This window comes from Gorilla gorilla, chromosome 2 (genome assembly GCF_029281585.2).
Source record: "Gorilla gorilla gorilla isolate KB3781 chromosome 2, NHGRI_mGorGor1-v2.1_pri, whole genome shotgun sequence".
In the NCBI taxonomy this organism is placed as follows: domain Eukaryota; kingdom Metazoa; phylum Chordata; class Mammalia; order Primates; family Hominidae; genus Gorilla; species Gorilla gorilla.
In genome coordinates, this window is record NC_086017.1 from 61,705,715 (window position 1) to 61,731,505 (window position 25,791).

Sequence of the window (25,791 nt, forward strand, 5' to 3'; positions counted from 1 at the left end):
TTGTAGGTACTCCTTTATGTCTAGCTTCTTTCTTTCTTTTTGAGATGGAGTCATGCTCTGTTGCCCAGGCTGGAGTGCAATGGCACAATCTTGGCTCACTGCAACCTCTGCCTCCTGGGTTCAAGCGATTCTCCTGCCTCAGCCTCCTGAGTAGCTCGGATTACAGGCACCTGCCATCATGCCAGGCTAATTTTTTGTATTTTTAGTAGAGACGGGGTTTCACCATGTTGGTCAGGCTGGTCTCGAACTCCTGACCTCAGGTGATCCACCCACCTCGGCCTCCCAAAATGCTGGGATTACAGGCACGAGCCACTGCGTCTAGACATCTAGCTTCTTTCATTTAGCTTAATGTTTCTGAGATGCACACATAGTATACTCTTTATGAATGTAATTATTTTTATTACTGTGCGTTATTATATTATATGAATATATCACTAATTTTTTTGTCTAGTCTCCTGTTAGTGGACATTTGGGCTGTTTCCAGTTCTGACTTATTTCAGTAAAGCTGCTATGAACATTTATGCACATATATTTTGTAGACATGTGTTTTCATTTTTTATCTGCAAACTTTTAGGAGTGAACTGCTGAGTTATAGGGCAGATGCATGTTGAACTTCATTAGGAAGTGCCAAACCATTTTCAAAAGCGGTTCTACTGTTTTACACCTTTCCACCAGCAGTCTATAAGAGATCTAGCCATTCTGTGTCCCTGCCAATATTTAGCGCTGTCCTTATTTTTCAGCCATTCTCTAGGATGCCTAAGGGTATCTCATTTGGGTTCCCGTTATTATTTTCCCCATAACTAATGATGTTGAGCATCTTTTTGTGTGCTTCTTAGCCATACATAAACTTTCTTTTCTGAAGCACCTGATTAAGAATTTTGCTACAAACTCATTCTTTGTCATTCTTATTTGGCTCTATTGTTTGACTGATTTGAAATCCATGTGATTGAATTTTCTATTGATGGAGATTTAAGTTGCCTCAACTTTATGTTTTTATCAACCAGACTGTATAACCAGAGTCATAGGTGCCCTTATATCAGTATCACTCTCCCCTCCTCCACTCTTCCTGTCACATATGTGGCTAGAGGAGTACACAGAAGCATGATGGAGTCATCTAGCCCCTAACCATGGGCAATTTAGGGGATTGCAGATCTGAGGAGGTTGAACCAACTACCTCCAAATCATGGGCATTCACTGTGGTGTGAAAGACAGCCAGTTCACCCAAAGTTGCAGGCAGGGGAAGGTGAATTCCCACAGTTAATCAAGATGCAAGCCTGTGTCTAGGGTCTCTGGGTAAGATAGGAGATTGAAGATTTGGTGGACTTGGCACTGAGTTCCACAAAGAGCGACCTACCCACACCTCCCCTCTTTAACTTGATTGCAGAAGCCTGGACAGGTGAAAAACAGTGTAATGAATGATGATGAAGAAAACATATTGATGAAACAGAAACTGAAGAAGGAAAGGAATAAGATACAAGAACCTCTTCTTCCACCCCAAACAAAGGTAGGTCACAGCAGGCCCTTAATTTTGGGAGAGACCCCTGACATGCAACTTCTCTGGCCCTCATCACCCAGCAGTGATGGTTATCTTCTCTGTGGCTCATAGCTTGGGATGATCATGGAATTTATAGCCCAAACAAGGATACATTTGTGGAAGGTGGTGCTATTATTTCTCAGGAATAAGCATCATAAACTAAAGATATCCCAAGCAACCAGGACAAATAATTGCCATACACAGAGCAGGGATGATCAGCAATTGACTCATCCTGAGATATCTTCTTCTCCTATTTCCTTGACAGCCTGAAAAAGGTGGGTGACTGAGACATGGAGACTTGGTTGCAGGGCAGATAAACCCTGAAATGTGGGGACAAGATCATGCAAAGTTCAATAGTAGAGTGATGAGCACTGTTTGGATAATGCATGGCCAAATAAAGGGAAATCAATCTAAGTCTAAAATTTGTGTGTGTGCATGTCTGTGTGCACATGTGTGTATGTGTGTGTATGGTAACTGAAGTTTAAGGTATGAAAGCCAAAAGAGGTCAAAGTGAGAAATAAATGAGAAAGATCCCAAACTGTGTGGAATGGGGAAAGTTTTAATACTATGACATGACAGAAGGAGAGAGCAGGTTGTGGATTTGAGCTGGAGTTGGGGAGAAGAGGGCAGGACCAGCAAAGGACGCCAGCCGGTGGGAGGATCTGAAGGGAAGGGTCATGGATGTCAGGTAGGTGGTCCAGCCCAGGTGGAACATGGTAACACTTTAACCTCTTGAACACAGTGTCCTTGCTCTAGACTGGCTGACAAGGTCAATGGAAATTCAAGTGAGGTAGCCAAGGCAGTGTACCTCCATTTTGCAGTTGGGGACATTGAGACTCAGAGGTCAAGGTGAGGTGACCAGGTCCATTAACCTGTGGGTAGCGGAGGGTGGACAATTATCAGGTCTCCTAGGTCCAGCTCTTGTCCCATTCATGAACTTTAGAGGAAGGGGCCATTCCTCATAGAGGATCAAGGCCCCTTCCTCTCACACCCTGGGGCTGACTGACCTGTGATAATGTTTCCTGAGTGTCCTTCCTTTTCATTGCACCCCTCCCCACTAAAGAAGCCACCTGGTGACATTGAACTGGCCTCCACAAAGATCCAGGCCTGGTGGCGGGGCCGCTGGTGCAACGCACACTACTGCACGCGACCCTCAGAGCTTTGATCATCCAGTGCTGGTGGAGGCAGGTGCTGGCAAGGCTGCAGGCAAAGAGGAGACGGGCAGTGCTGGAGCTCTGCGCACGGCAGCTATGGGCAGCAGTCAGGCTGCAGTCCTGGGTCCGCATGTGGCGTGTCCGCCGGCGTTACTGTCGTTTGCTCAGTGCTGTCCGCATCATCCAGGTCTATTGGCGCTGGAGAAGTTGCCATACCCGTGGCTTTTTCCATGGCAGTTATGAGCTCACAACAAGCCAGCTGAGCCTTGAGCTTGACATCTTCCTGGGATCACAGATTTGCTGAATTACAGACTGCATCCCCTTCCCAATAAAGAACTGACCAGGTGCTCCAACTATGTGTCCCTAGTTCTCTATTAAGCAAACTCCGAGAGATCTTTGTCTCAGCAAAGGGTCAGGGAAATGAGGACAGGTACCTGGCATCTCACAGGTCAGCTCTGAGGAGTCAGCTGGCTTGTCTGGGGTCCTGTGGGGAGAAGGATGTGACAGCCCCATGCTGGAGGAGCAGGGCTTGTGAGAGATAGCAATGTCGGCCATAGGTGAGCGAGTTGGGGTTGCAGAGCCACCAAGAAGGCCAGCTCCAGGAAGACTGGTTCCAGCTGTGGTATGTGTAATGGCGCCCCCTGTGGCCATGCAGTATGGGGGCCTGTGCCATCCTTTGCTCTTAATCCTCCAGCGTCTTCCCTTAACACTTAGAGCAAGTTCGAAAGCTCTCCCTGGGTCTACATAACCCTGCATAGTCTGGTCCTGGCCATCTCATCCTCTTTATGTCCTCCCTGGCTGCTCTGCTATTTAGCAACTATCCCAAGCGTGTTCCATCTGAGAACTTTGCCCTGCTGCCTGCTCTCCTAGGGCCGTGGGCTTCTGGATGGAGCTCCCACTCCATGCAGGTTTGTCTCTGTGCAAAGGCGCCCTCTCCAGCTCCTCAGTCTGCCTTCCTGTTTTCAAAGTCCTCATCACTACTTGAGCTTGTCTTACCTGATTGTCTATTTTCTTTTTCCTTCTAGAGTGTGGCCTCCAGGAGAGCAGGATTCTGGGGTCAGTGCTGGGTTCCCAGGACCTAGAATGGGGCTTGGAACATAGTGGTTCTCTCTCTATGTATCTACACATATGTACAGGTTCAGTATCCTTATCTGAAATGCTTAGGAGCAGAATAGCTTCAGAGTTCAGATTTTGGGGGATGTTGGAATATTTACTTTTTGCTTACATATTCAGCATCCCTCATCTGAAAATCAAAATCCAAAATTCTCCAACAGCATTGTCTTTGAGCTTCATTTTGGCACACAAAAAAACTTCCTATTTAGTAGCATTTTGGGGTTTGAATATTTAGATTAGGAGTACTCAATCTGTATATATTTAGATATCCAAACTACCCAATCCAGAGCAGACCTCCTGCATCTGGCTCTTACACCCCAGGAGGCAATATTCTCTCCCTTAATTATTCCTGGGCAGGTACCAGAACACTAGGGACCACCTCTACAGCTTAGAACTCGCCACATTATGCCAACCAGCCAACCCTAAATGCTTTACCCTGCCCTGCCTTGCCTTTCCCTCAGAAACTCAATTAAGACCATGACTTCAGATCTCCCCTTGCTTCTTCCTCTGCCACCTGACCAAAGCCTGGAGCTTCCCTTGTCACCCTGCATGGCATGCTGCCCACTGTAAGAACCAGGTCCTGTGAGTGTAATAAACTTAGTTTTCTTGAGTTTCTTTTTGTCTCTGCTTGTGGCCACACCTGACTCGTTAAAAAAACAGGAAGCGGGGCCGGGCGCGGTGGCTCACGCCTGTAATCCCAGCACTTTGGGAGGCCGAGATGGGTGGATCACGAGGTCAGGAGTTCGAGACCAGCCTGACCAACATGGAGAAACCCCCTCTCTACTAAAAATGCAAAAATTAGCCAGGCATGGTGGCACGTGCCTGTAATCCCAGCTACTCAGGAGCCTGAGGCAGGAGAATCACTTGAACCTGGGAGGTGGAGGTTGCATTGACCCAAGATCACACCACTGCACTCCAGTCTGGGGGACAGAGTGAGACCCTGTCTCAAAAAAAAAAAAAAAAAAAAAAAAAAAACAAGAAGTGTGTGTGTGTGTGTGTGTGTGTGTGTGTGGTCTGTAAGTTTGAAGTGATCTTCGTGTAACATAAGACTAATCATTTTTAAATTAACCATGTAAGATTAACCACTAAACTAAAATTAACAATTCGATGGTATTTAGCAGATTCACAATGTTAAGCAACCACCATCTCTATAAAGTTCTCAGACATTTTGATCACAGTAAAAGAAAATCCCATTGATATGGTTTGACTCTGTGTCCCCACCCAAATCTCATCTTGTAGCTCCCATAATTCCCACGTGTTGTGGGAGGAAGCTGGTGGGAGATGATTGAATCATGGGGGTGGGTCTTTTCCGTGCTGTTCTCGTGACAGTAAAGGGGTCTCACGGATCTGATGGTTTTAAAAACAGGAGTTTCTCTGCACAAGCTCTCTCTTTGCCGGCTGCCATCCATGTAAGATGTGACTTGCTCCTCCTTACCTTCTGCTATGATTGTGAGGCCTCCCCAGCCACGTGGAACTGTAAGTCCAACAAACCTCCTTCTTTTATAAATTGCCCAATCTCACGTATGTGTTTATCAGCAGCGTGAAAAAGGACTAATACACCCATATTCATTAAACTACCATTTTCCATTATCCCCAGCCCCTGGCAACCCCCAGTCTGCATCTGTCTTCATGAATTTACCTACTCTAGATTTTCCACATAAATGGAATTATACAATATTTTGTGTCTGGCTTCTTTCACTGAACATAATGTTTCCAAGGTTCATCCATGTTGTAGCATATATTATTACTTTTTATCCTGAGTAATATTCCATTGTATGGATATGCCACACTTTGCTTATCCATTCATCATTGATGGACATTTGGATGTTTGCACCTTTGGCTCTTGTGAATAAACCTGTTGTGAATATCTAGCAGCTACATCATTTTACATTCCCTCCAGCAATGTACAAGGGTTCTAATTTTTGTACATCCTTGCCAACATTCACTATTTTCTCTTTTTAAAAAAATTATAACCATTCTAGTTGGTGTGATGTGATATTTAATTGTGGGCTTGATTTGCATTTCCCTGATAACTAATGATGCTGACTTAGGTGCATGGTCTCCATTTGAATACCATCTTTGGACAAATGTATATTCAAGTCCCTTGCAATAATTTTAATTAGTTGGTGATTGTCTTTTTGTTGCTTTAATAAACATTTATCTGATAAATGAATACACGATTCACAATTCCATCCAGATCTTAGATCTGTGGCTTCAGCACAGTTGAAATCCTACCGCCTAGAAACAACTATCCCACCATCCCTGAATGATTCTGTCAGCCAACCACCCTAGATCCCTCATACCCAATAGGCATGTTGTTCTCAGCCTCAGTCTCTCTGTGTTATCGTTTCTCTCTGGCAGTGTTCCCAAGTGTGTGAGTGAGTGTGTCTGTGTGCACAGCATGGTGGGGCAGGATCTATTGTTGCCCCTCCACTTCATGGGTGCATGCTGCTCTCTTTCTCTGTGGGGTTTTGCCTGTCTCTGTCTCTGCCTACCTCTCATAATGTTGTCTTTCACTCTGTCTCTTCCACTCCTCAGTATCTTTCCCCATTGGCTTCTGCTTCCCTCTGTCTACTCTCTGCTAATGTCATGTCTCCTTCCACCTCTTGGACTCACTGCATTTTCTGGATCTGTAAATGGCAGGTAAAGATTATTATTTCAGCAGCCAGTTCTCAGACAATCAATTTGCTTTTCTAAATCATGATTACCCTTTGTCTCCAATAGCCCCACAACCATGGGATGGAGAAGCCTTAGAGAAGGTACCAACGTAGTTGCTCCTGCATGATGGAGGCATGACTCACTCAGGCTTATCAACCCAGGATGTGCAAGTGCTTAGAGGAATATCAGAACACTTGATGCATATGGTCACTTAATGCATATGATTGGTTCAGGGCTGAGCATGAGACCCAAACCAGGTCAATAAGCCTCAGCTTTTGTGCTATCTTGGAACTACTGGGTTTGCTAACTATAGGGATTATGTAAGCAGAGCTGCTGGGGACACCACACAGAAAAAGCTTGCTGAGAATGAAGCCAACCGAGGAAAGCACAGTCAAGGGATGGAAAGGGAGGAACTAAGCCTAGCCATGCCTGAAGCTTGCCTAGCTGTCCTACAGGAAATTTTAATTTTGTGAGTCAAGACATCCCCATTTTCACTCCAGTCAGTTTGCCAGGTCAGATATCTAAAAAGTAAGACATTTCATTGGATTAATAAACAAAGAGGGTTTAATATTATGTGAGCAACGTTTCAGGAAGTGGTTTTCAAACACTGGTTTTTGAATCAGAAACTTGACAGAAGGTGTGCCTAGGGAGTTCTTGACAGTAAATGTGGAATTGTCTCTCAGTTAATACATGCAGAAGACCAGAACATTCCTGTAATGCAGAAAACTACAATGAAAGGGAATCTGCTGTGGATAAATCAACTCACACCTAGAATCAGAATGGCCAGAGGGTAAATCAAACGTGGATTGGTCACGGCTTTGACCTATAGGTCACAGCCCAGATTACTGGGCCTTACCTAGCACTTCTGATTCAGTGTATCAGGATCGCAGGATACGTGTTTCTAACAAGATTCCAGGTGATGCTGTGGCTGCTGCTCTGGGGCCGCCCACCCTAAGAACCACTGGGGCGGAGCCTAGATATATCAGGATGAAGGTGGCTGTGAGTGACAGCACAACCAAAGAAACAGTGGTTTCAATAAATGAGAAGATTTTTTCTCTTTCCCATGTAAGTCCAGTATAGGTGATCCAGACCTGATATGGCGCTCCACAGGGTGAGGAATCCTGGCCCCTCTAAATGTGTTACTCTGCTATGTATTGCCTCCATTTCCAAGGTCATTATTGATTCAAAAATGGTTGCTTCAAACTCAGTAATTACATTCACAATCCAGCCAGCAACAAGGAAGAAAGAGCAAAAACAAGGCGTACTCCTTATCCTTGACATTGCACGTGCCACTTTGCCCACAGCTCAGAAGAACATAAAAGAAGACCTGAACAAAGGAGAGATATAGTATATTTATTGATAGAATTTCTTAGCATTGTAAAATTGTCACTTGTCTCCAACATAATCTAGTAAACTCACATTCCAATAAAATAAAATTAAGGTCAATTCTAATCAAAATCTCATCATGACTTACGGGAACTTGACAAACTAATGCAAAAAAAACATATTGCAGAATTAATTTCCACAGTTCATTAAATCAGTTTTGAAAACAGAATAGAAAAGTGTTCACAGACACTAAAATGTGTTACAAAATGATTAGTGTGAAATTGAGGTACTGGCTACTACGAATCTAAGTAGGAAATAAACATTTATTTATGTAATTGTTGTGTTCACCCCATCCTCCTCCTTGACGCACAGAGCCAGGCAAGAGTTCTCTCCCCACCTTGGCAGAAGACAGGTTTATTTACTAGATAAGTTGAACCAGAGAGCATCTGAATGCAGGGAATGCAGGCATAGCTGGCGACAGTGGTGAAGCACCATACCAAAAACCAAGGGAGTATGTGAAAGTGTACAGGCTAAATAGAGAAGCCTCCAGCCCTCTCTGCCAAATCAGCTCCCCAAAGGCTTGCAGACAGGTTTCATTATCCTACTCTCTTACCCAAGGTTCTGGGATTTCTATCTGAGAAAACTGAGACAAAAACAAAAACAGAAGAGAAGGGCTTAAAAGAAATATTAGAGACAAGAGAAAAGGTTAAAAACCGCACACAAGCCAGGCACAGTGGCTCTTGCCTATAATCCCAGCACTTTGGGAGGCCGAGGTAGGCAAATCACTAAAGGTCAGGAGTTCAAGACCAGCCTGGCCAACATGGCGAAAACCCATTTCAACTAAAAATACAACAAATTAGCTGGGTGTGGTGGCGGGTGCCTGTAATCCCAGCTACTCGGGAGGCTGAGGCAGGAGGATCACTTGAGCCCAGGAGGAGGAAGTTGCAGTGAGCCGAGATCACACCACTGCACTCCAGCCTGGGTGACAGAGCAAGACTCCGTCTCAAACACACACACACACACACACACACACACCACTAACAGCTATCATTAGTATTCTTACACCCATAAGAGATAATAACAAATCAATAAAACAAGCATAGTGTGCTATAAAAAAAGAATATTCAGAGGATGGGAATGACTCTTTAAAAGATATAGAAAATCTACCAGAAAGTAGATCAAAAAGTTTAAGATGGCAAACATAAATGGACAAGCCTCTTAAAGCCCAGCCCAGAACTTGCATACTGTCATTCTACACTATTCTATTGGCCAAAACAGGTCATATAGTCAAACTCAAGGCCAGGAAGACATATTCCATCACCTTACAGGGAGAAACTGACACAAAAAGATGGAATATAGTGTAGAAAATATTAGAAACTTTGAGGATCAATCTATGATTTGATTAATAGGATTTCTAAACATAGAAAACTAAAAAAATTGAGGGGTAGAAATTATCGAAAAAAAAAAAGCAAATACAACAAAGTTTCCCAGTAAATGACACGAATTTTTAAATTAAAAGGCTAAACCGGTCCCCAACACAATGAATGGTTAGAAAAACCAAAACACATCTCTAGGTATATCATCTTGTAGTTTCAGAACATCAGGGAAAAAGGAGATCCTAAAAGCTTCCAGAAAGAAAAAAAAATAGGTCACATTCCAGAGTGATAAAAGACATTGTATTTGTCGATTCTTGCACTGCTATAAAGAAGTATCTTAAAAAAAAAAAAAGAAATAACTGAGACTGGGTAATTTATAAAGAAAAGAGGTTTAATTGTCTCACAGTTCTGCAGGCTGTCCAGGAAGCAGAGGGGCTTCTGAGGAGGCACTGGGAAACTTACAAACATTGCAGATGGTGAAGGGGAAGCAGGCACATCTTATATGAGCAGGAGGAAGAGAGAGGGAGAGGTGCCACACTTAAACGACCAGATCTCACAATAACTCACTCACTCACTACTGCCATGACAACACTAAAAGTGATGGTGTTATACCTTGAGAAACCACCCCCATGATCCAGTCACCTCCCACCAGGCCCCACCTCCAACACTGGGAATTACAATTCAACATGAGATTTGGGCAAGGACCCAGATCCAAACCTCTAACAGAAAGTAGAACGAATTCTGAGAGAAAAATAATTTTCGAGCCTGGGCAACATGGTGAAACTCCATCTCTGCAAAAAATTAGCCAGGTACAGTGCCATGTGCCTGTAGTCCCAGCTACTCCAGAGGCCAAGGTGTGAAAATTGGTTGAGTTCACTAAGCCTGGGAGGTCGAGGCTCCAGTGAGCTGTGCTTGTGCTCCTACACTCCAGCCTGGGTGACAGAGAGAGATCCTCTCTCAAAAAAGCAAAAGAAAAGGAAAAAAAAAAAAAGGAAAGGAAGAAAAAGTAATTTTCTATCTAGAATGTAATACCCTCTTTTCCCCAGATGCTTGCACAATCGCATATGTTCTAATTCCTATTATGAATTCCTTATCCCATAGCATCCAGAGTGGTTCTGCATCCCCAGTAAAACTGTGCCTGCAACACGTGGGATCCAGTAAGTAGGAGAGTCCTCACAGGGAAGAAGGGAAGGAAATTCCTAGGATGCTGGGGTGAGGGTACCCCAGAAGAATGACCAGGCAGCAGGCTTGAAGAGCAGCTACCCAGATTACACAGTGGTGCAGCGGTCCATGAAAAAAGCAGAGTTGACGGATTATCCAAGTTTTGGTGGAAAGTTTGGGATAAATTAGTACAAACCATGGCAATCAAGAGCTCCAGGAAAAACAGACAGGAAATGCATGAAAGGCTATGTCATAGCAATATGCCATGTTGCTAAGCCATGGACAGGATATAATCACAATGATGGAAGCCCTGAATACTTATTGAACCAAAAACTGTGATGCTATAATCATATACAGAGGAGAGCAGAAGGATGGGAACAGGTAAATCTTCACTTCATGAAAAGAAGTCAAGAGGTAATATCTAAAAGAGAAAATAATTTTCAATATAGCATGTTATAGAGGTAAATCATAGGAGAAATATACAGAAGAGTTAAAAATAGTTGTCTCAGTGATGGGAGATTCTTTTGGGAAAGAATAAGACAGGAAATGCATACTGTCCTTTTTTATTAATTATAATTTTTATAATTAATTTATAATTATGTTTATAATTTTTATAAATGCTAGATTATAATTATTCATAATTTTTATAATTAATTTATCATTGTAAGTTTTTTTAAACAAGGTACATGAAGTTCTTTTTTGTTGGTGGTTTTTAGTTTTGGTTTTGGTTTTTAACTTTTATTTTAGGTTCAGGGGTATATGTGTAGGTTTGTTATATAGATAAACTCGTGTCACAGGGGTTTGTTGTACAGATTATTTCATCACCCAGGTACTAAACCTAGTACTCAATAGTTACTTTTCTGCTCCTCTCCCTCCTCCCACCCTCCACCCTCAAATGGTCCCCAGTGTCTGTTGTTTCCCTTTGTGTCCATAATAATTCTCATTATTTAGCTCCCACTTCTAAGTGAGAATATGTGGTACTTGGTTTCCTGTTCCTGTGTTGGTTTACTAAGCCACTATGAGTCCTGGACAGCCTGCAGAACCGTGAGACAATTAAACCTCTTTTCTTTATAAATTACCCAATCTCAGGTATTTTTTTTTTAAAGGTATTTCTTTATAGCAGTGCAAGAACCGACTAATATAATGTCTTTTATCACTCTGATTCCTTTGTTTGTGGGATGTGACCTATTTTTTTTTTCTTTCTGGAAACTTTTAGGATCTTCTTTTTCCCTGATGTTCTGAAGCTACAAGATGACTTCCAATACCATGTTGAATAGGAGTGGTGAGAGAGGCCATCCTAGTCTTGTGCCAGTTTTCAAGTGGAATGCTTTCAGCTTTTGTCTGTTCAGTATGATGTTGGCTGTGGGTTTGTCATATATGGCTCTTATTATTTTGTGGTATGTCCCTTCAGTACCTAGTTTATTGAGAGTTTTTAACATGAAGAGATGTTGAATTTCATCAAAAGCTTTTCCTGAATCTATTAAGATTATCATGTGGTTTTTGTCTGTAATTCTGTTTATGTGATTAATCACATTTTATTGATTTGCATATGTTGAACCAACCTTGCATTCCAGGGATGAAGCCTACTTGATCATGGTGGATTAGCTTTTTGATGAACTGCTGGATTCAGTTTGCAAGTACTTTGTTAAGGATTTTTGCATAAATGTTTGTCAAGGATATTGACCTAAAGTTTTGTTGTTGCCAGGTTTTGGTATCAGGATGATGCTGGCCTCATAGAATGAGCTGGGGAGGGGCCTTTCCTCCTCAATTTTTTGGAATAGTTTCAGTAGGAATGGCACCAGCTCTTCTTTGTTCATCTGATAGCATTCAGCTGTGGATCCTTCTTGTCCTGCGCTTTATTTTGTTGGTAAGCTATTTACTACTAATTCAATTTCAGAGCTCATTATTAGTCTGTCAGGGAATCAATTTCTTCCTGCTTCAGTCTTGGGAGGGTGTATGTGTCCAGGAATTTATCCATCTCTTCTAGGTTTTCTAGTTTGTGTGCATAGTCTCTGATGGTTATTTTTATTTCTGTGGGGTCCGTGGTAACATCCCCTTTGTCATTTCTAATTGTAAATGTCTTATAAAAGCATCTACATTAAATGTTAAAACACCTTAATGTAAAAGGTAGACCAGAATCTGATAGAAAAATCTATGATCCTGGATGGAAAAGCACTTTATTAGAAAACTACAAAAGCAGAATTGTAAAGGGGCAATGGATTTGAGCATATCAAAAATTAAAGATAACTGTGGAAGGAAAGGCAACCATGAAAAAAGTTAACAGGCAGATGACAACCTGAGAGATGATATTTGCACAATTTTTCCTCAACAGAGAGTTGCCCACAGAAGTCAACAGGACAGCCAGGTATTTGCTCTTTATCCATCAACTTTGAGCCTGGAAAAGGCACTGTGGCCCCTGGTCATAGTTGCCTTTGTGACATCACGGCCATCTCTTTCTCCACCTTTCCTGCCCCTGCCAAGGTCAGGAAACAGCAACCAGAGGGAGATGATCACCTGAACCACTGCTCCAAACCATGGGCAGTAAATGCTGTGTAAGACTCAGGCACACAAACTCCCCCAGGGGTGGGGAGTTGTCCCATGGCCCAGGAAAGCACCAGGCCACTTCTTAGGACCCAGGCAAAGAATGCGGAACTGGGCCTGTGGGGACTTTGCAGTCAGGCTGGTCCTCACCCATGCTCCCCCACACCCATATTCCGATTGCAGAAAGGTGGTCCAGATGAAGATGCAGTAGAAAGACAGAGGCAGCGGAAGGTAGGTCGGGCCCAGGAGGGTGAGAGAATTGCAGATCATTGACTCTTTGACCCCAGAGTTCTTAGAATGGAGCTCCATCTCTGGCTCAGCATTGCCCTCTTATCCCCTCAAGCCCTCCCTCTCCTTGGTGAACTGAGTAAGGTATGGAGATAGACAGTAAAAGGGGAGGAAGTTTCATGCGCACAGCCACCTGATAGGTGGGGCTCAGCACAGGAAGTGGAAAGGCCCAGGAGAATGAGGAGGGACTGAGACATGGTAGTGGAAGTCCACAAAAGTGAGATGAGGGGAGACCCCAAAGGGCTGCAGCACCATGCAAGACATTAGGAGGCAGCATCATGGCTGGAGTTTGGACCAAGACATAGGCCATAAATGCAGAGGTTCATGGATTCTTATAAGAATTCTTCAGTTCCTCACACCCTGGTCTTCCAGTTGGGTCTTCTGGACCAGAAAGTGTCTCCCCTAGTCCCATAAACCCGAGAAGTCCACAGATCAAACATATCCCGATTTCATAGATGAGGGCACTGGGACTGTGAGGGTGTCCAGAGCCATGGACAGGACAGAAGTAGAGGACAAACCCCACCCAGGTCTCCTGGGTCCTCAAAACCAGCAGGGAGAGGGCTGATTCTTTAGAGAACCACCTGTGCTTGATGGTGATAAATTCACTGGGAGTCCTCTGCTTTGCTTGGCCAGTTGCTTCTTGCACAACTGCATCACAGAAAAAGGGTGAAGGCAGCTGGGCAGATCCAGGCCTGGTGGCGTGGGGTCCTGGTGCGCAGGACCCTGCTGGTTGCTGCCCTCAGGGCCTGGATGATTCAGTGCTGGTGGAGGACGTTGGTGCAGAGACGGATCCGTCAGCAGCGGCAGGCCCTGTTGAGGGTCTACGTCATCCAGGAGCAGGCGACGGTCAAGCTCCAGTCCTGCATCCGCATGTGGCAGTGCCGGCAATGTTACCGCCAAATGTGCAATGCTCTCTGCTTGTTCCAGGTCCCAGAGAGCAGCCTTGCCTTCCAGACTGATGGCTTTTTACAGGTCCAATATGCAATCCCTTCAAAGCAGCCAGAGTTCCACATTGAAATCCTATCAATCTGAAAGGCCTGGGGCATGGAGAACAGGCTGCACTGCCCTAATAAATGTCTGACCAGGTTGTGTGAGTCTCAGTGATTCCCCTCACCACAGGGACCCCTGGGATTCATGCCCCACTCTTTCTCTGCTTCTCTACGTGGGGAAAGACTTCAGCGTAAGTACTTCCTCGTTCCCCTTTCACTGCCCCAGCAGGGACTATGGCCCCTGTGAGGACTGACAGTGGCCATATGCTGCTGCCTTTACATGCAAATTAGAAATTGCAGCCCAAGGCTGTCCTCGTGTGCAGAGCCAGATGTCTCACTCCACAGCCCTGGCATCATTCCTGTCTCCTGAGCTTGGAATCAGAAGGGTACGGGCTTCACTTTCCTGAAGAATCTGGGCACTCTCTTGGAAGACAGTTGTGTCTGAGGCCATGCTCTTTCATTCAACCATCAGGAGCCAACTGGGGCTTGCACAGGTTGGGTTTCTATTTGCCAAGTCCCTGACAGAAGTCAGGCTGTCAGGCCCTTGGAGCACTCCCCTTGGAGCAGTGTTGTCCAGGGAAAGCACAGGAGGCTGTCCTTAGTGGCAACTGCGTGCGAGGTTTGTAAGCCTCGTGCTAACTTGGAGGTTGATGGACAGGAATACCCCTTTTGGAAGCAGCTGATACCACGATCTTAAGGCCCCTGAGCTCTGACTCCCTCCTGCCTCCTCAGCACCTGCTTCCCCAGGGCCCTGAACACAAACAGGGCTCCTACTGCCCTCACCGCCTCCCTGTGTGTGGCACCATAACCAGGGACTTCGGCATGGACCGTGATGCTCCCAAACCCCCTGTTTTTCACCTCCAGTGATTTTTACTTCCCTCTGATCTCAGTCACCCACCTTAGACCATTGTCTCCCAAGCTGTCCATGGGGAAGGACCACTTCTTAAAAATGTCCAATTCATCGCAGACCAGTTCATATGTAAAACATTAAAAATGAATTATGAGAAAAATATATGGAAAAGTCATAGAGAACAAAAGCCTTATTTTTATTTATTAGAACACATAATATTGGTATTTCAATTTGTTATAATAGTTTCTCCATGCTTATCCTCAATCTCCGTACTTATATCATTGGTAACAAACAGCTCATACGCTGGGTCTGGTCTACAGACCACACTCTGGGTAGCATTGCCCCAGCCCTTGTCATCATTCATCAGTGACTACAGCAATAACATTCATTTCAACCACCCTGGTCTCTGATTTTTTGTTGTTGTTGTTGCCTTCTATCCTCTAGGGCAACAACTTGTGCTTGTGATTAGCATCTGAAGCATGAGGCAGTCTTGCGGGACTGAGCCCCCAAGCTATGGGATCTGACGCTATCTCTACGTAGATATTGTCAGAACTGAATTGAGGTAGGGGACACCAAGCTGGTGTCCATTGAAGAATCTGCCAGAGAATTGCTTCGTGGGGAGAAATCCCCGCACACTTCTTGGTGACCAGAGGTGAAGTACTATGTTGAGTATAGTTGGATGTAGGATAAACTAAGTTTTTTTTTTCTGTATCTTTAGAATAGCCAAAAAAGTGGACCAACCCAAATGGGTGAATGGTTAGACAACCTGTGGTACATGCATATCACAGACTACTCTTCAGCTATAAAAAGTGTTGACCTAAAAGGAAGAGGCTGAGGCACAAAATATAATTTAAAGAGTTTACTTGAGACAAAGTTAAGACAGCTGCCTGGAAGACTCAGATGCAGGTAACCTTGGATATGAGCTCCATTTGGGCTTTGTTTCAATCAGGTTTTTAAAGGCAAAGAGAATATAGTTGGATCTTACCTTTTGATTTAGTCTGACAGCATCTTTTTAGACCATTAATATTAAATGTAATTATTGATGTGATTGTACTTACACCTGTCATTGTATTATTTGTTTCATATAAGTCTTATGCCCATTTTGTTTCTTTCTTCTTTAACCATCTTTTTTGTGTTAAATAATATTAGCATGCCATTTAAATTCCTGTTAATTTTTAAACTATTTTTAAGTTGTTTTCTTAGTGATTGCTCAAGGTGTTGCAATGTTCATTTTAACTTATTCCAATTAGTTAGTTAGTTCAGGTCCACATTAATTTAATCCTGGTTAAATATAGTGAATTTGCTCCAATATAGTTTCATTTTCTCTCCCCATTTTTGTGCTATTATTGTCATATATATTACCCTTATATATGTTATAAACCCCAAAATACAGTGTTTTAATTATTGCTTTATACAGTCTTATGTCATCTCAAGAAATGAAAAGGAGAAAAGAAAAATACATATTTATCAGTATTTTATAGTTACTGAAATATTTACTATTTACAATGTACTTCATTTCTTTCTGCAGATTTGAATCATCTTCTGGTGTCATTTTCTTTCAGGCTGAAGGACTTGCTTTAGATTTCTTGTAAGACAGATCAACTAGCGATGAATTATCTCTGTCTTTGTCCGGAAATGTCTTTATTTTGCTTTCATTTTTGAAAGACAGTTAAACTGGATATGGAATTCTGGGTCATAAGGGCTCCTCCCAGCCCCCAGCATTTTAGAGTTGCTGTTCAATTGTCTTCTGGTTCCATTGTTTCTCATTAAAAGTCAGCCAACTTTGTATTGTGGTGTCCCTATATGTATATGTTCTTTTTCTAGCTGTTTTTAAGATTTTCTCTTTTTCTCTGATTTTTGGCAGTTTTAATATTATGTGCCTGAATGTAGATTTCTTTGTATTTCTCTTATTTGGGGTTTGTGGACATTCTTTTTCTTTTTTTCTTTTCTTTTCTTTCTTTCTTTCTTTTTTTTTTTAATTGAGGCAGGATCTTGCTCTGTCACCCAGGCTAGAGAGCAACGGCATGATCACAGCTCACTGCATCGTCAACCTCCTGGGCTCAAGCAACCCTCCCACCTCAGCCTCCCAAGGAACTGGGACCACAGGTGCTTGCCATCATGCCCAGCTAATTTGTAAAAATTTTTTTGTAGAGATGGGGTCTCACCCAGGCTGGTCTCAAACTCCTGGCTCAAGTGATCCTCTCATCTCAGCCTCCCAAAGTGTTAGGATTACAGGCATGAGCCACCATAACTGGCCCATTCTTTTTAATTGACAGATAAATTTGTATTTCATGGAACTTCTTGCAACTGTAATCTAACTGGAGTTTTTTGTTGTTAGTTGGTTGTTTGTTTTCCTTTGTTTTTTTTACTGAATTTGAGGGATTTCTAGCCATTATTTCTTCAAAATTTTTTCTACTTTGCTTTTTCTCTACCTTTCTTCTTGGAGTTTAATTACATATATGTTAGATCACTTAATATTGTTCCAAAAAGCACTAAGCCTTTGTTCACTAATTTTTTAGGTAATTCTCTACATGTTATTCAAGTTGGATAATTTGTATTGATCTATCTTTAGGCTCACTGACTCATTTTTCTATTGTCTTCCGTCTGTTGATAAACCTATCCAGTGAGAATTTTATTTTATTTTGGTTATTGTGCTTCTTAATTCTGCAATTATTTGTTTTTTATCATTTTAATTCTACCAGTGTGACTCCCCATCTGAAGTCCCCTAGCACACTTATAATGGCTGCTTTAAAGACCTTATCTGCTTATTCTAAATATTTGTTATCTTGGGATTTGCTTCTTTTGGCTACTTTTTTTCTTCACCATGGGTCATACTTTCCTGGGTTTTCATACATCTGATAGTCTTTTATTTGTGTGGTGAACATTATAAATAACATTTTATTAAGACCCTTGATTCAGCTATATTTCTCTAAGGAATGTTGATATATTTTCTACCAGGTTTTAAATTTTTTGGAATCTAACTCCAAATTTTGCCTCACATGCAGTGGCCAACAGTTGAAATCTCTGCCAAGTTCTTTGAGCTACCAGCTTGTCTCTCTTCTGGGTCCTCTGGAGTCTCTCCCCCATGTTTATTGTTCAATGGTCAGCCAAGTGGTTGGGAAGAGCCTACACGCAGATTCTGGGCTTGTCCTGTCTGAAGCTCCCTTCTTTCATGGATTTCACTTTCTACTCCCTTTCCCTCATTTGTCAGCCACTCTGCCATAGCTGACTTCTGTCTTCTGAACCCTAAAGCAAAAAGACTGGCTTTTTGCCACCCTTCACCATGAGGATTTGGAGTGTCCTGAAGAAAAAAAAGATACAAATATTCTTAACCCGTGCAGTTTGTATGTTTCAGACCTCAACTTTCCTCCAGTTTCTGCCTCCTTTGGGCCACTCTCCAGTACCTTCAAATAGTTCTTTTTTATCAAAATATTTTATCCAGATTTTATATTGCTATCTATGGGAGGGTTAATATCATCAAGCTATTATTTCATTAATTGAAGCTGCAGCCACGATATTCTTTTTAAAGGGTTTTTTTCTTTTACACATACTGCAACCTGAGGATAAAGGGCTTTTAAAAAAATGGAAAATATCCCCCTTTTAGAAATACATGTAAAGAGAATAATGAACCCACAGGTATCCATCAGCTAGCTTCAACAATTGTAAACTCATCACCAATCAATCACCTTTAAAATATGCCACATAAAACCTGGCCCTGTCCAGATTCAAATGATATTTTGTTTCTTCCGCTTTTTTCTTCATTTGTTAGTTGGTATTACTCTAAATAGAACAATTTATCAATTCATCAACAATTTTATTGTCCTGAAATATAGTTTGTGCAGAAAAGACAAGATCAAAACCTTGATTCTTTCCCTTTGTTTTCCATTGTTTATCTGGCATTCAGAAGTGACTAATGACTAAATAGCAGGCAGGTGCTTCACAAAAAAAAATTAATAAAAAATTTAAAAATGACTAGTGAGTTTTTTTTGCTTTTTAATATTATTATGAAATTATGGATTTTAACATAGTTGATTTGTTTTATTCCACTGATATTATACTTTTGAATCTTAAACTCTCCCATTTTAGGCCCATGGCAGCCCCTCCAAGTTGGCTTCTGTCTCCTTTTAAAATAGTCAGAGTAGTCTTTGATAACGTTCTTCCTTTCTTTCTAGTATAAGATACTCAGGTTCATTGCGTACATTTTCTTCACTAGACCTGAAATCAGCCACTTCTCCAAAGACCTCTGATTGCTTTTAGTGGGAAATGGTGTTTACAAACCACAACTTGGGTGTCAGGAGTTTTTGGGGTTTTGTTTGTTTTGTTTTGTTTTGTTTTGTTTTGACAGAGTCTTGCCCTGTCACCCAGGCTGGAATGCAATGGCGTGATCTTGGCTCACTGCAACCTCTGCCTCCCAGGTTCAAGCAATTCTCCTGCCTCAGTCTCCCAAGTAACTGGGATTACAGGTGCCCGCCACCACGCCCAGCTAATTTTTTGTGTTTTTAGTAGAGATGGGGCTTCACTATGTTGGCCAGACTGGTCTCAAACTCCTGACCTTGTGATCCGCCTACCTTGGCCTCCTAAAGTGCTGGGATTACAGGGGTGAGCCACCGCGCCCAGTCTACTGTCAGTTTTTGTTGCTATTAAGTTGGTCATTTCAGGAAACAGAGTTAGAAAATATCTTTTAAAAGAAAAAAAATGAGTCTATATTAAAATTTCCAAATCAAATTTAAGATTACAGATTTTTACTTGTTATTTTATATTTCTCTTTCTCCAATGCTGAAACATCTTCATTTCTATGCCATTAGCATAATTAATTATTTTCTTTACACTTGTACTTTGGGTTGCACTAGAAGCAGATTCTGAAATAAGGATTCAAGTGTGAGTAGTTTGGTTGAGAGGTGATCACAGCAAACACTGTAGGAGTGAGAAAGAAACAGAAAAGTGAGGCAGTGAGGAAGAAAATAGAGAAGGGAAAAAAGCCTGCAAAAAGTACTTTCTATAGCAAGTTACTCATGTGAGCCATGGGGCTCAACTTTCTGGTAATTCTGGGACAGTGTACACCACACTTGAGTTATTCCACATAAGGGTAAACGAGAATATTTATCCACCAACTCTCCATCAATCATTGCTTGAGAGCTGCTTCAGGGAACATGAACTTCTCCGCAATTTCATTTTTCTCCATGAATGAATTCCTTATTCGCTTACGACCAGGAAAGGGCCCTCAGGCAGAAAGTGTCAGACATCCTCAGTAAGCAGTTCTGTGTCTAGAGATGAGTGTTGAGTAGACACGAGCAGTACACCAACAGCTTCTGCCGCTTAGATCCATACCTGCCCCATGGCAAGTCCACTCTGTTTTGTCACTGAATCCTCAAGGTAGTGGCCAGTCACTATACATAAAAAGTTTACTACAAGGTAATTACTAGAGCAAGCTATTATCCCCACTTCTCTTAATCTACAGACTGTAATTCATATTAATCATCAACCTCCTCTAACTTCCTTTCTAGACTCTTCTCACTCTAAGCCAGCCGTTTGTCTTGTCTAGGTTGCTTACCTAGTGGAGTAATCCAAACCTTCCTTTCTCTTTATCATGTCAGGCCATATATGCTGTAGATGCTTGTCTCATCACTGAACATGAACTATCAAGAAGCTTTTCAGCAAATCTGCATTCCAGATATATTCCTTCCTACTTCCATTAACTACTAACATTTCTATCTTGGGATACTCAGAGTCAATTACCCTGGCCAATATAGAAACTCCTATTACAGTGAGAATTTGTGTAGCCATAGCTTCAGATTTAGTGGGACCCTTGTTCTGTCGCTTAATAGAAGCATCCTCCATGCATGAATTAGGGCTTTTAATAACACAGAGCATAAAGTTGGAAATGGAAAGTACAACTTCCCACGTGGGTCACGGAATAAAGGTAAGATGGGCTGCTCCTACTTCTACCCTTTATTTCCCAGATCCTTATATTCTAGCTATAATACAAATACATAGACCATATAAAGTTTATTAATTCAAAGCATATACCTCAGGCCAGACAAGGGGGCTTACATTTGAAATCCCAGTGCTTTAGGGGGCCAAGGTTGGAGGATCACTTGAGCTTAGGAGTTCAAGACCAGCTTGGGCAACATAGGAAGACCCCGTCTCTGCAAAAAAAATAAAAAAATTAGCCGGGAGGCCAGGTGCGGTGGCTCATGCCTGTAATCCCAGCACTTTGGGAGGCCAAGACGGGTGGATCACCTGAGGTCAGGAGTTCAAGACCAGCCTGACCAACATGGAGAAACCTCACCTCCACTAAAAATACAAAATTAGCTGGGCGTGGTAGCACATGCCTGTAATCCCAGCTACTAGGGAGGCTGAGGCAGGAGAATCACTTGAACCCGGGAGGCGGAGGTTGCGGTGAGCCAAGATCGCGCCATTGCACTCACCCTGGGCAACAAGAGTGAAACTCCATCTCCAAAAAAAAAAAAAAAATCAGCAAGACATGGTGATGCATGGCTCTGGTCCCAGCTGTTTGGCTTGCTGAGCTGGGAGGATCACTTGAGCCTGGGAGGTGGAGGCTGCAGTGAAATGTGATTATGCCACTGCAGCCATTGTCACTGGGTAAGAGCGCAAGATCCTGTCTCAAAAACAAAAACAAAGAAACAAAGTATATACCTCATCATTAAGTACAATATCTCAACTCCCAGAGTGTCATTCCCAAGCTAGTGCCTTAGCTATGCTTTCCTACATTCTGTTAGGTCAGAAACGTTTTAATTACATGGTAGGACCACTTCGATCCAATGTGCTCATGTGTCCATTGGTCACATTTCTTTTCCCAGAATGTGGGTCCCTTGATCCAAGGTTGTTATATGTATCCTATATCAGTAAATCAGACCCTTTGTGCTCCTGGGTAGTAGTTTTGGCCAAGATACTGAAGTTAGCCAAGACGAACCCATTCCAGCAATATGTACAAATTCCAATAAAGAATGTATTGCTGTCCCCTCCAGGAGGAACGGTCTCATGTAATTAACCCTGAGAGATAATGCTGAAACACAACCAATAGAACCCTTAGAATCTTGGACAAAGCTATGACACACAGTAAGTGAAGTAGAAATTTCAGAACTTCCCATGAAAGATAGTGAAAGAAGATATCAAAAGGCTTAAAGGAGCAGTGGGCATGCCACAGTAAATATATAAAGCCAGAAAACCCACCAATTGACTATATCCTGTGGAAAACCCAAAGGACATTTTGTTTTCTGAATCAATAAAAAATGTATTAGTGAGAAAAGCACCAGCATCAATTTTAAAAAGCTTAATGTAGGCCAGGCACGGTGGCTCACACCTGCAATCCCAGCACTTTAGGAGCCTGAGGCAGACGGATCATTTGAGGCCAGGATTTTGAGGCCAGCCTGGCTAACATGGTGAAACTCCATCTCTACTAAAAATACAAAAATTAGCCAAGAGTGGTGGCACTCACCTGTAATCTCAGCTACTCAGGGCACTGAGACACAAGAATCAATTGAACCCAGGAGGCAGAGGTTGCACTGAGCCAAGATCACACTACTGCACTCCAGCCTGGGCAACAGAGAGAGACTCTGTCTAAACAAAAAAACAAAAAACAAAACGAAACAAAACCACAACAATCTGTTTCCCTATCCTCAGGAATTCTGGAAGAAAGAAAAAGGAGAGAAAACTCAATGTGGTATCTCCTTGGTAGGCAAGGGCTACTGGTAAGAGATGCTCCTATACAACTGGGGTCAGTGAAAGCAATGCAGATAATAGGATCCTAAATTGATACAGGCAGGAGCATGCATCTATCATAAACCAGATGGGTACAATTAATGTGAAGAATGGCAAAGGTGGGGTAGCAGTCACAGGTCTTGACCCACAGAGAGATCTGGAGACAGATGTGGTAAATCTAGGTGCAAAGCAGATAGGCAGCCAACAAGAGTATGCTTAATATATACAACCAGAAGAAATCAAAGATAGATTGTCAGGAGGCTGAAGTTCACCATCCCAATAAAGAGTCACAAGCATTTATCTGGTTTCTGTATCTGAACCAGTTTAAACATTATGCTTATTGATCAAAAGAGAGCCTGGGACCTCAGAAGGAAGGACTCTGCAACACAGTGACAAGTGTGCATGGTAATAATTGACCCCGTTTTTCTGTATATACTATGTGACCATATCCTAGGGAAAGGAAAAAGGGCAGTGAGTCTGAGTTGACATTGATACCTGGGGATCCAAGGCATCATCAATGGCCCCCATGTTAGAGTAGGGTCATATGAAAACCAGGTAATAAATGGAGAGCTCATGAGAAACCACTGGGTCCATGAACTCACCCAGTGGCTAGTTCCCAAGATCCCAATGTCCATTTGGGATGAACATACTTGCTAGTAGACACAACACCTGCTTTGGTTCCATGGCATATGAGGTAAGAGGTATCCTAGTGAGAAAGGCCAAGTGGAAGCCTCTGAAACTATCTGCTCTCCTGGCTAAGAAAGTAAATCAAAACTAAAATTACATTCCAGGAGGAACGATTGAGATTACTGAGATGAAGTGGTGGTCCCCATTAAATTTTATTTCACCAAACTGGCCCCAGCCAAAACTAGGTAGATCCTGTAGGATGACAGTGGACCAGATTCAATAAACTAGCAGCCCCAATTATTTCTACTGTACCAGATGATGTATATTGTCTAGAGCAGTTTAACATTGCCTCAGTACTGTTATTTAGCCATTGATCTGGCAAGTGCCTTCCTTCCCAGCCCTATCAGAAAGTTCAATTTTATTTGTAACAGCCAACCGTATGCCTTTTACTATCTTGCCCTAGAGCAATGTTAATTCTTCTGCCCACTATTACAATATATTGTAATATAATATTCCACAGAACATCACACTGGTCTACTCTATTGTTGACATTGTGCTAAGCAGACTAGATGAGCAGGAAGTGGCAACTACATTGCAGGACTTGGTAAGGCATGTGCACTCCAGAGAAGACAGATAAACTCTATGAGCATTGAGACTTTCACTACGTTAGTAAAAAAGCAAATGGTCGGAGACATACCGGGGCATCCTTCCAAAATAAAGGACAGATTATTATATTTCACACCTCCCATTGTGAAGACCGAAACAGAACATCTAGTATGACTCTGGCTTCTAGGAGCAGTATGTTTCACTTCTGGGAATACAGCTGTAACCTGACCATATTTCAGGTGGCATAAATGGCTGTCAGTTTTGAATAAGACTCAGCAGGAAATGTTCTGCAGCAGGTCTGGGTCATGGTATAAGTAGCTCTGCCACTTGGGCCACATGATCTGGTAGGTCTTAGAATATACTTCTAATGGTGGTGGCAAAAGACGCCATGTAAAGTTTATAGCAAATTTTATTGCTTGAATCATAGCACAGGTTCCTAGGATTCCGGAGCAATTCTATGCCACCTACAATAAATTGTACACCTTTTGTCAAACAGCTCCGAGTGTGACACTGGGCTATGATAGAGATGATGTGCCCAACCATGGAACTCCAAGTGATCAATCAACCAGAAATGCCCATCATAATTTAGTTTTTGTCATATCCACAGGGTGAGTGAGCCCAGCATCAATCCATCATAAGATGGAAGTGGGATGTTCCTGACTGAGCATGAACAGAGCTGGGGGAAACAAGAAAGCTGCGTTAGCAGGTAGCCCAGAGCTCCATGTCATCTACCACCATTCCGTCAGTGCCTCTCCCTTAGTTTACACCTGAGTGTGCATGGGGATTCTCTTATGATCAGATATTGGGAGAGGAACATATTGATGTTGGTTCCTAGATAGGTTGACTCAATATGTGGGTACAAGGCAAAATTGGCCTGACAGTGTAGTATGGTCTCACTCAAGCCTGGTCTTAAAAGATGGGAGTGAGGAGAAGTCCTCCAAAAGAAGAGAGCTTAGGGCAGTGGACCTTATCATCAGTTTGTGGGGAACTGAAGTTAAAATATATTCAGATTCATAGACAGTGGTAAATGGTTTGGTCCATCGGTCAGGGACCTCGAAGGTAAAAGACTGGAAGATTAGGACAATGAGCTCTGTAGTAGAGGCCTGTGAATGAGCCTATGGGAATGTGAACAAAGTGTAAAGATCTTTGTAAAACATGTTAATACCTGCCAGGGAGTATCCATCATGGAAGAGGCACCAGGCCATCCACGAAACTGAAAACTTGGCTTAATAGGCAGGAATGAGCCATGTTCATCTCTGCTGTGCCTTTTAACTTGTTTTCCATTATCATCTGCCTCTGGATTCCTCAGATCCAGTATTTTTTCTTACGGCTTTGAATGGAAGCTTGGGATTGAGTTTGGGACAAAAATGTGTCTCAGGAGGGTTGCATAGACCCCTTATCATAAGCCAAATGCTAAGGTGCAACTGTGGAACTGAGTCCTCCTCCAACAAGGGAGAGAAAAGGATGTCTTGTGACATGCCCAGATAACTGGAGACTATAGTTATGTTTTCTAGGATTTGAGTGCATGGAGCTTGGCTTTGGTTAGCTCACTTGGTCTTACTTTCCCAAAAAGGAAACCTCTGAGTGATGGGCATCCTATTTATTCCCATCACCTGGCAGGATTTGCAGGATAATTGCTCAAAACTAGAATATTGATCTAGATTTTTACATTACCCATCCCCTTCTTCTTTCTGAACTGCAGCCGGAGATTGCTGGTTGGTTCACAGGAACAAGCAGGATTAGTCTACAATGCAGGCGAAAACTTAAAAACATTTAGTAACTTTACAATTTAAAGACAAATGTATGATAAGTTTTGGAACATAATTTCTCTTTCTCCAGTCCTCAT

The 25,791-nt window shown here is 42.5% G+C and overlaps 3 protein-coding genes across 10 annotated transcripts in view; 2 read left to right on the forward strand and 1 right to left on the reverse strand.

Moving 5' to 3' along the window:
• The window catches only part of LOC101141967 (IQ domain-containing protein F5), a 52,450-nt gene extending 41,155 nt beyond the window's left edge, over window positions 1-11,295 (forward strand). The window contains exons 3-4 of one of the 4 annotated variants that reach the window (XM_004034237.4): window positions 1,385-1,504; window positions 10,263-11,295. In XM_004034237.4, coding sequence (XP_004034285.2) covers window positions 1,385-1,504; window positions 10,263-10,322 — 180 coding nt within the window. In that variant the 3' untranslated portion in view covers window positions 10,323-11,295. Of the gene's footprint in view, window positions 1-1,384; window positions 1,505-1,799; window positions 2,044-2,597; window positions 2,775-5,167; window positions 5,425-10,262 lie in introns of those variants that run through there. The other 3 variants (XM_063703839.1, XM_055382541.2, XM_055382542.2) reach the window with 3 other exon arrangements.
• Window positions 1-25,791, reverse strand: part of LOC101144055 (IQ domain-containing protein F1) — a 143,757-nt gene that overhangs the window by 61,499 nt on the left and 56,467 nt on the right. Inside the window, exons 5-6 of one of the 5 annotated variants that reach the window (XR_010132823.1) lie at window positions 15,039-19,904; window positions 6,118-6,431 (exon numbers count right to left, since the gene is read on the reverse strand). The exons of 1 other annotated variant lie outside the window; for it this stretch is intronic. The gene's annotated coding sequence lies outside the window, so the exon portion shown is untranslated. 3 more of the 5 variants (XR_010132822.1, XR_010132821.1, XR_010132825.1) reach the window with 3 other exon arrangements.
• On the forward strand, window positions 11,897-14,238 carry IQCF3 (IQ motif containing F3). The gene is made up of 5 exons (XM_055382546.2): window positions 11,897-12,189; window positions 12,655-12,687; window positions 12,804-12,874; window positions 13,047-13,094; window positions 13,785-14,238. Exons 3-5 carry the CDS (start codon window positions 12,857-12,859, stop codon window positions 14,181-14,183), a joined length of 465 nt encoding a protein of 154 aa, XP_055238521.1. The 5' UTR covers window positions 11,897-12,189; window positions 12,655-12,687; window positions 12,804-12,856; the 3' UTR covers window positions 14,184-14,238.

Coding starts and splice junctions, on each gene's coding strand:
- IQCF3 (XM_055382546.2), top strand. Junction 13,095..13,784: donor AAAGACAGAGGCAGCGGAAG/GTAGGTCGGGCC, acceptor TTGCTTGGCCAG/TTGCTTCTTGCACAACTGCA.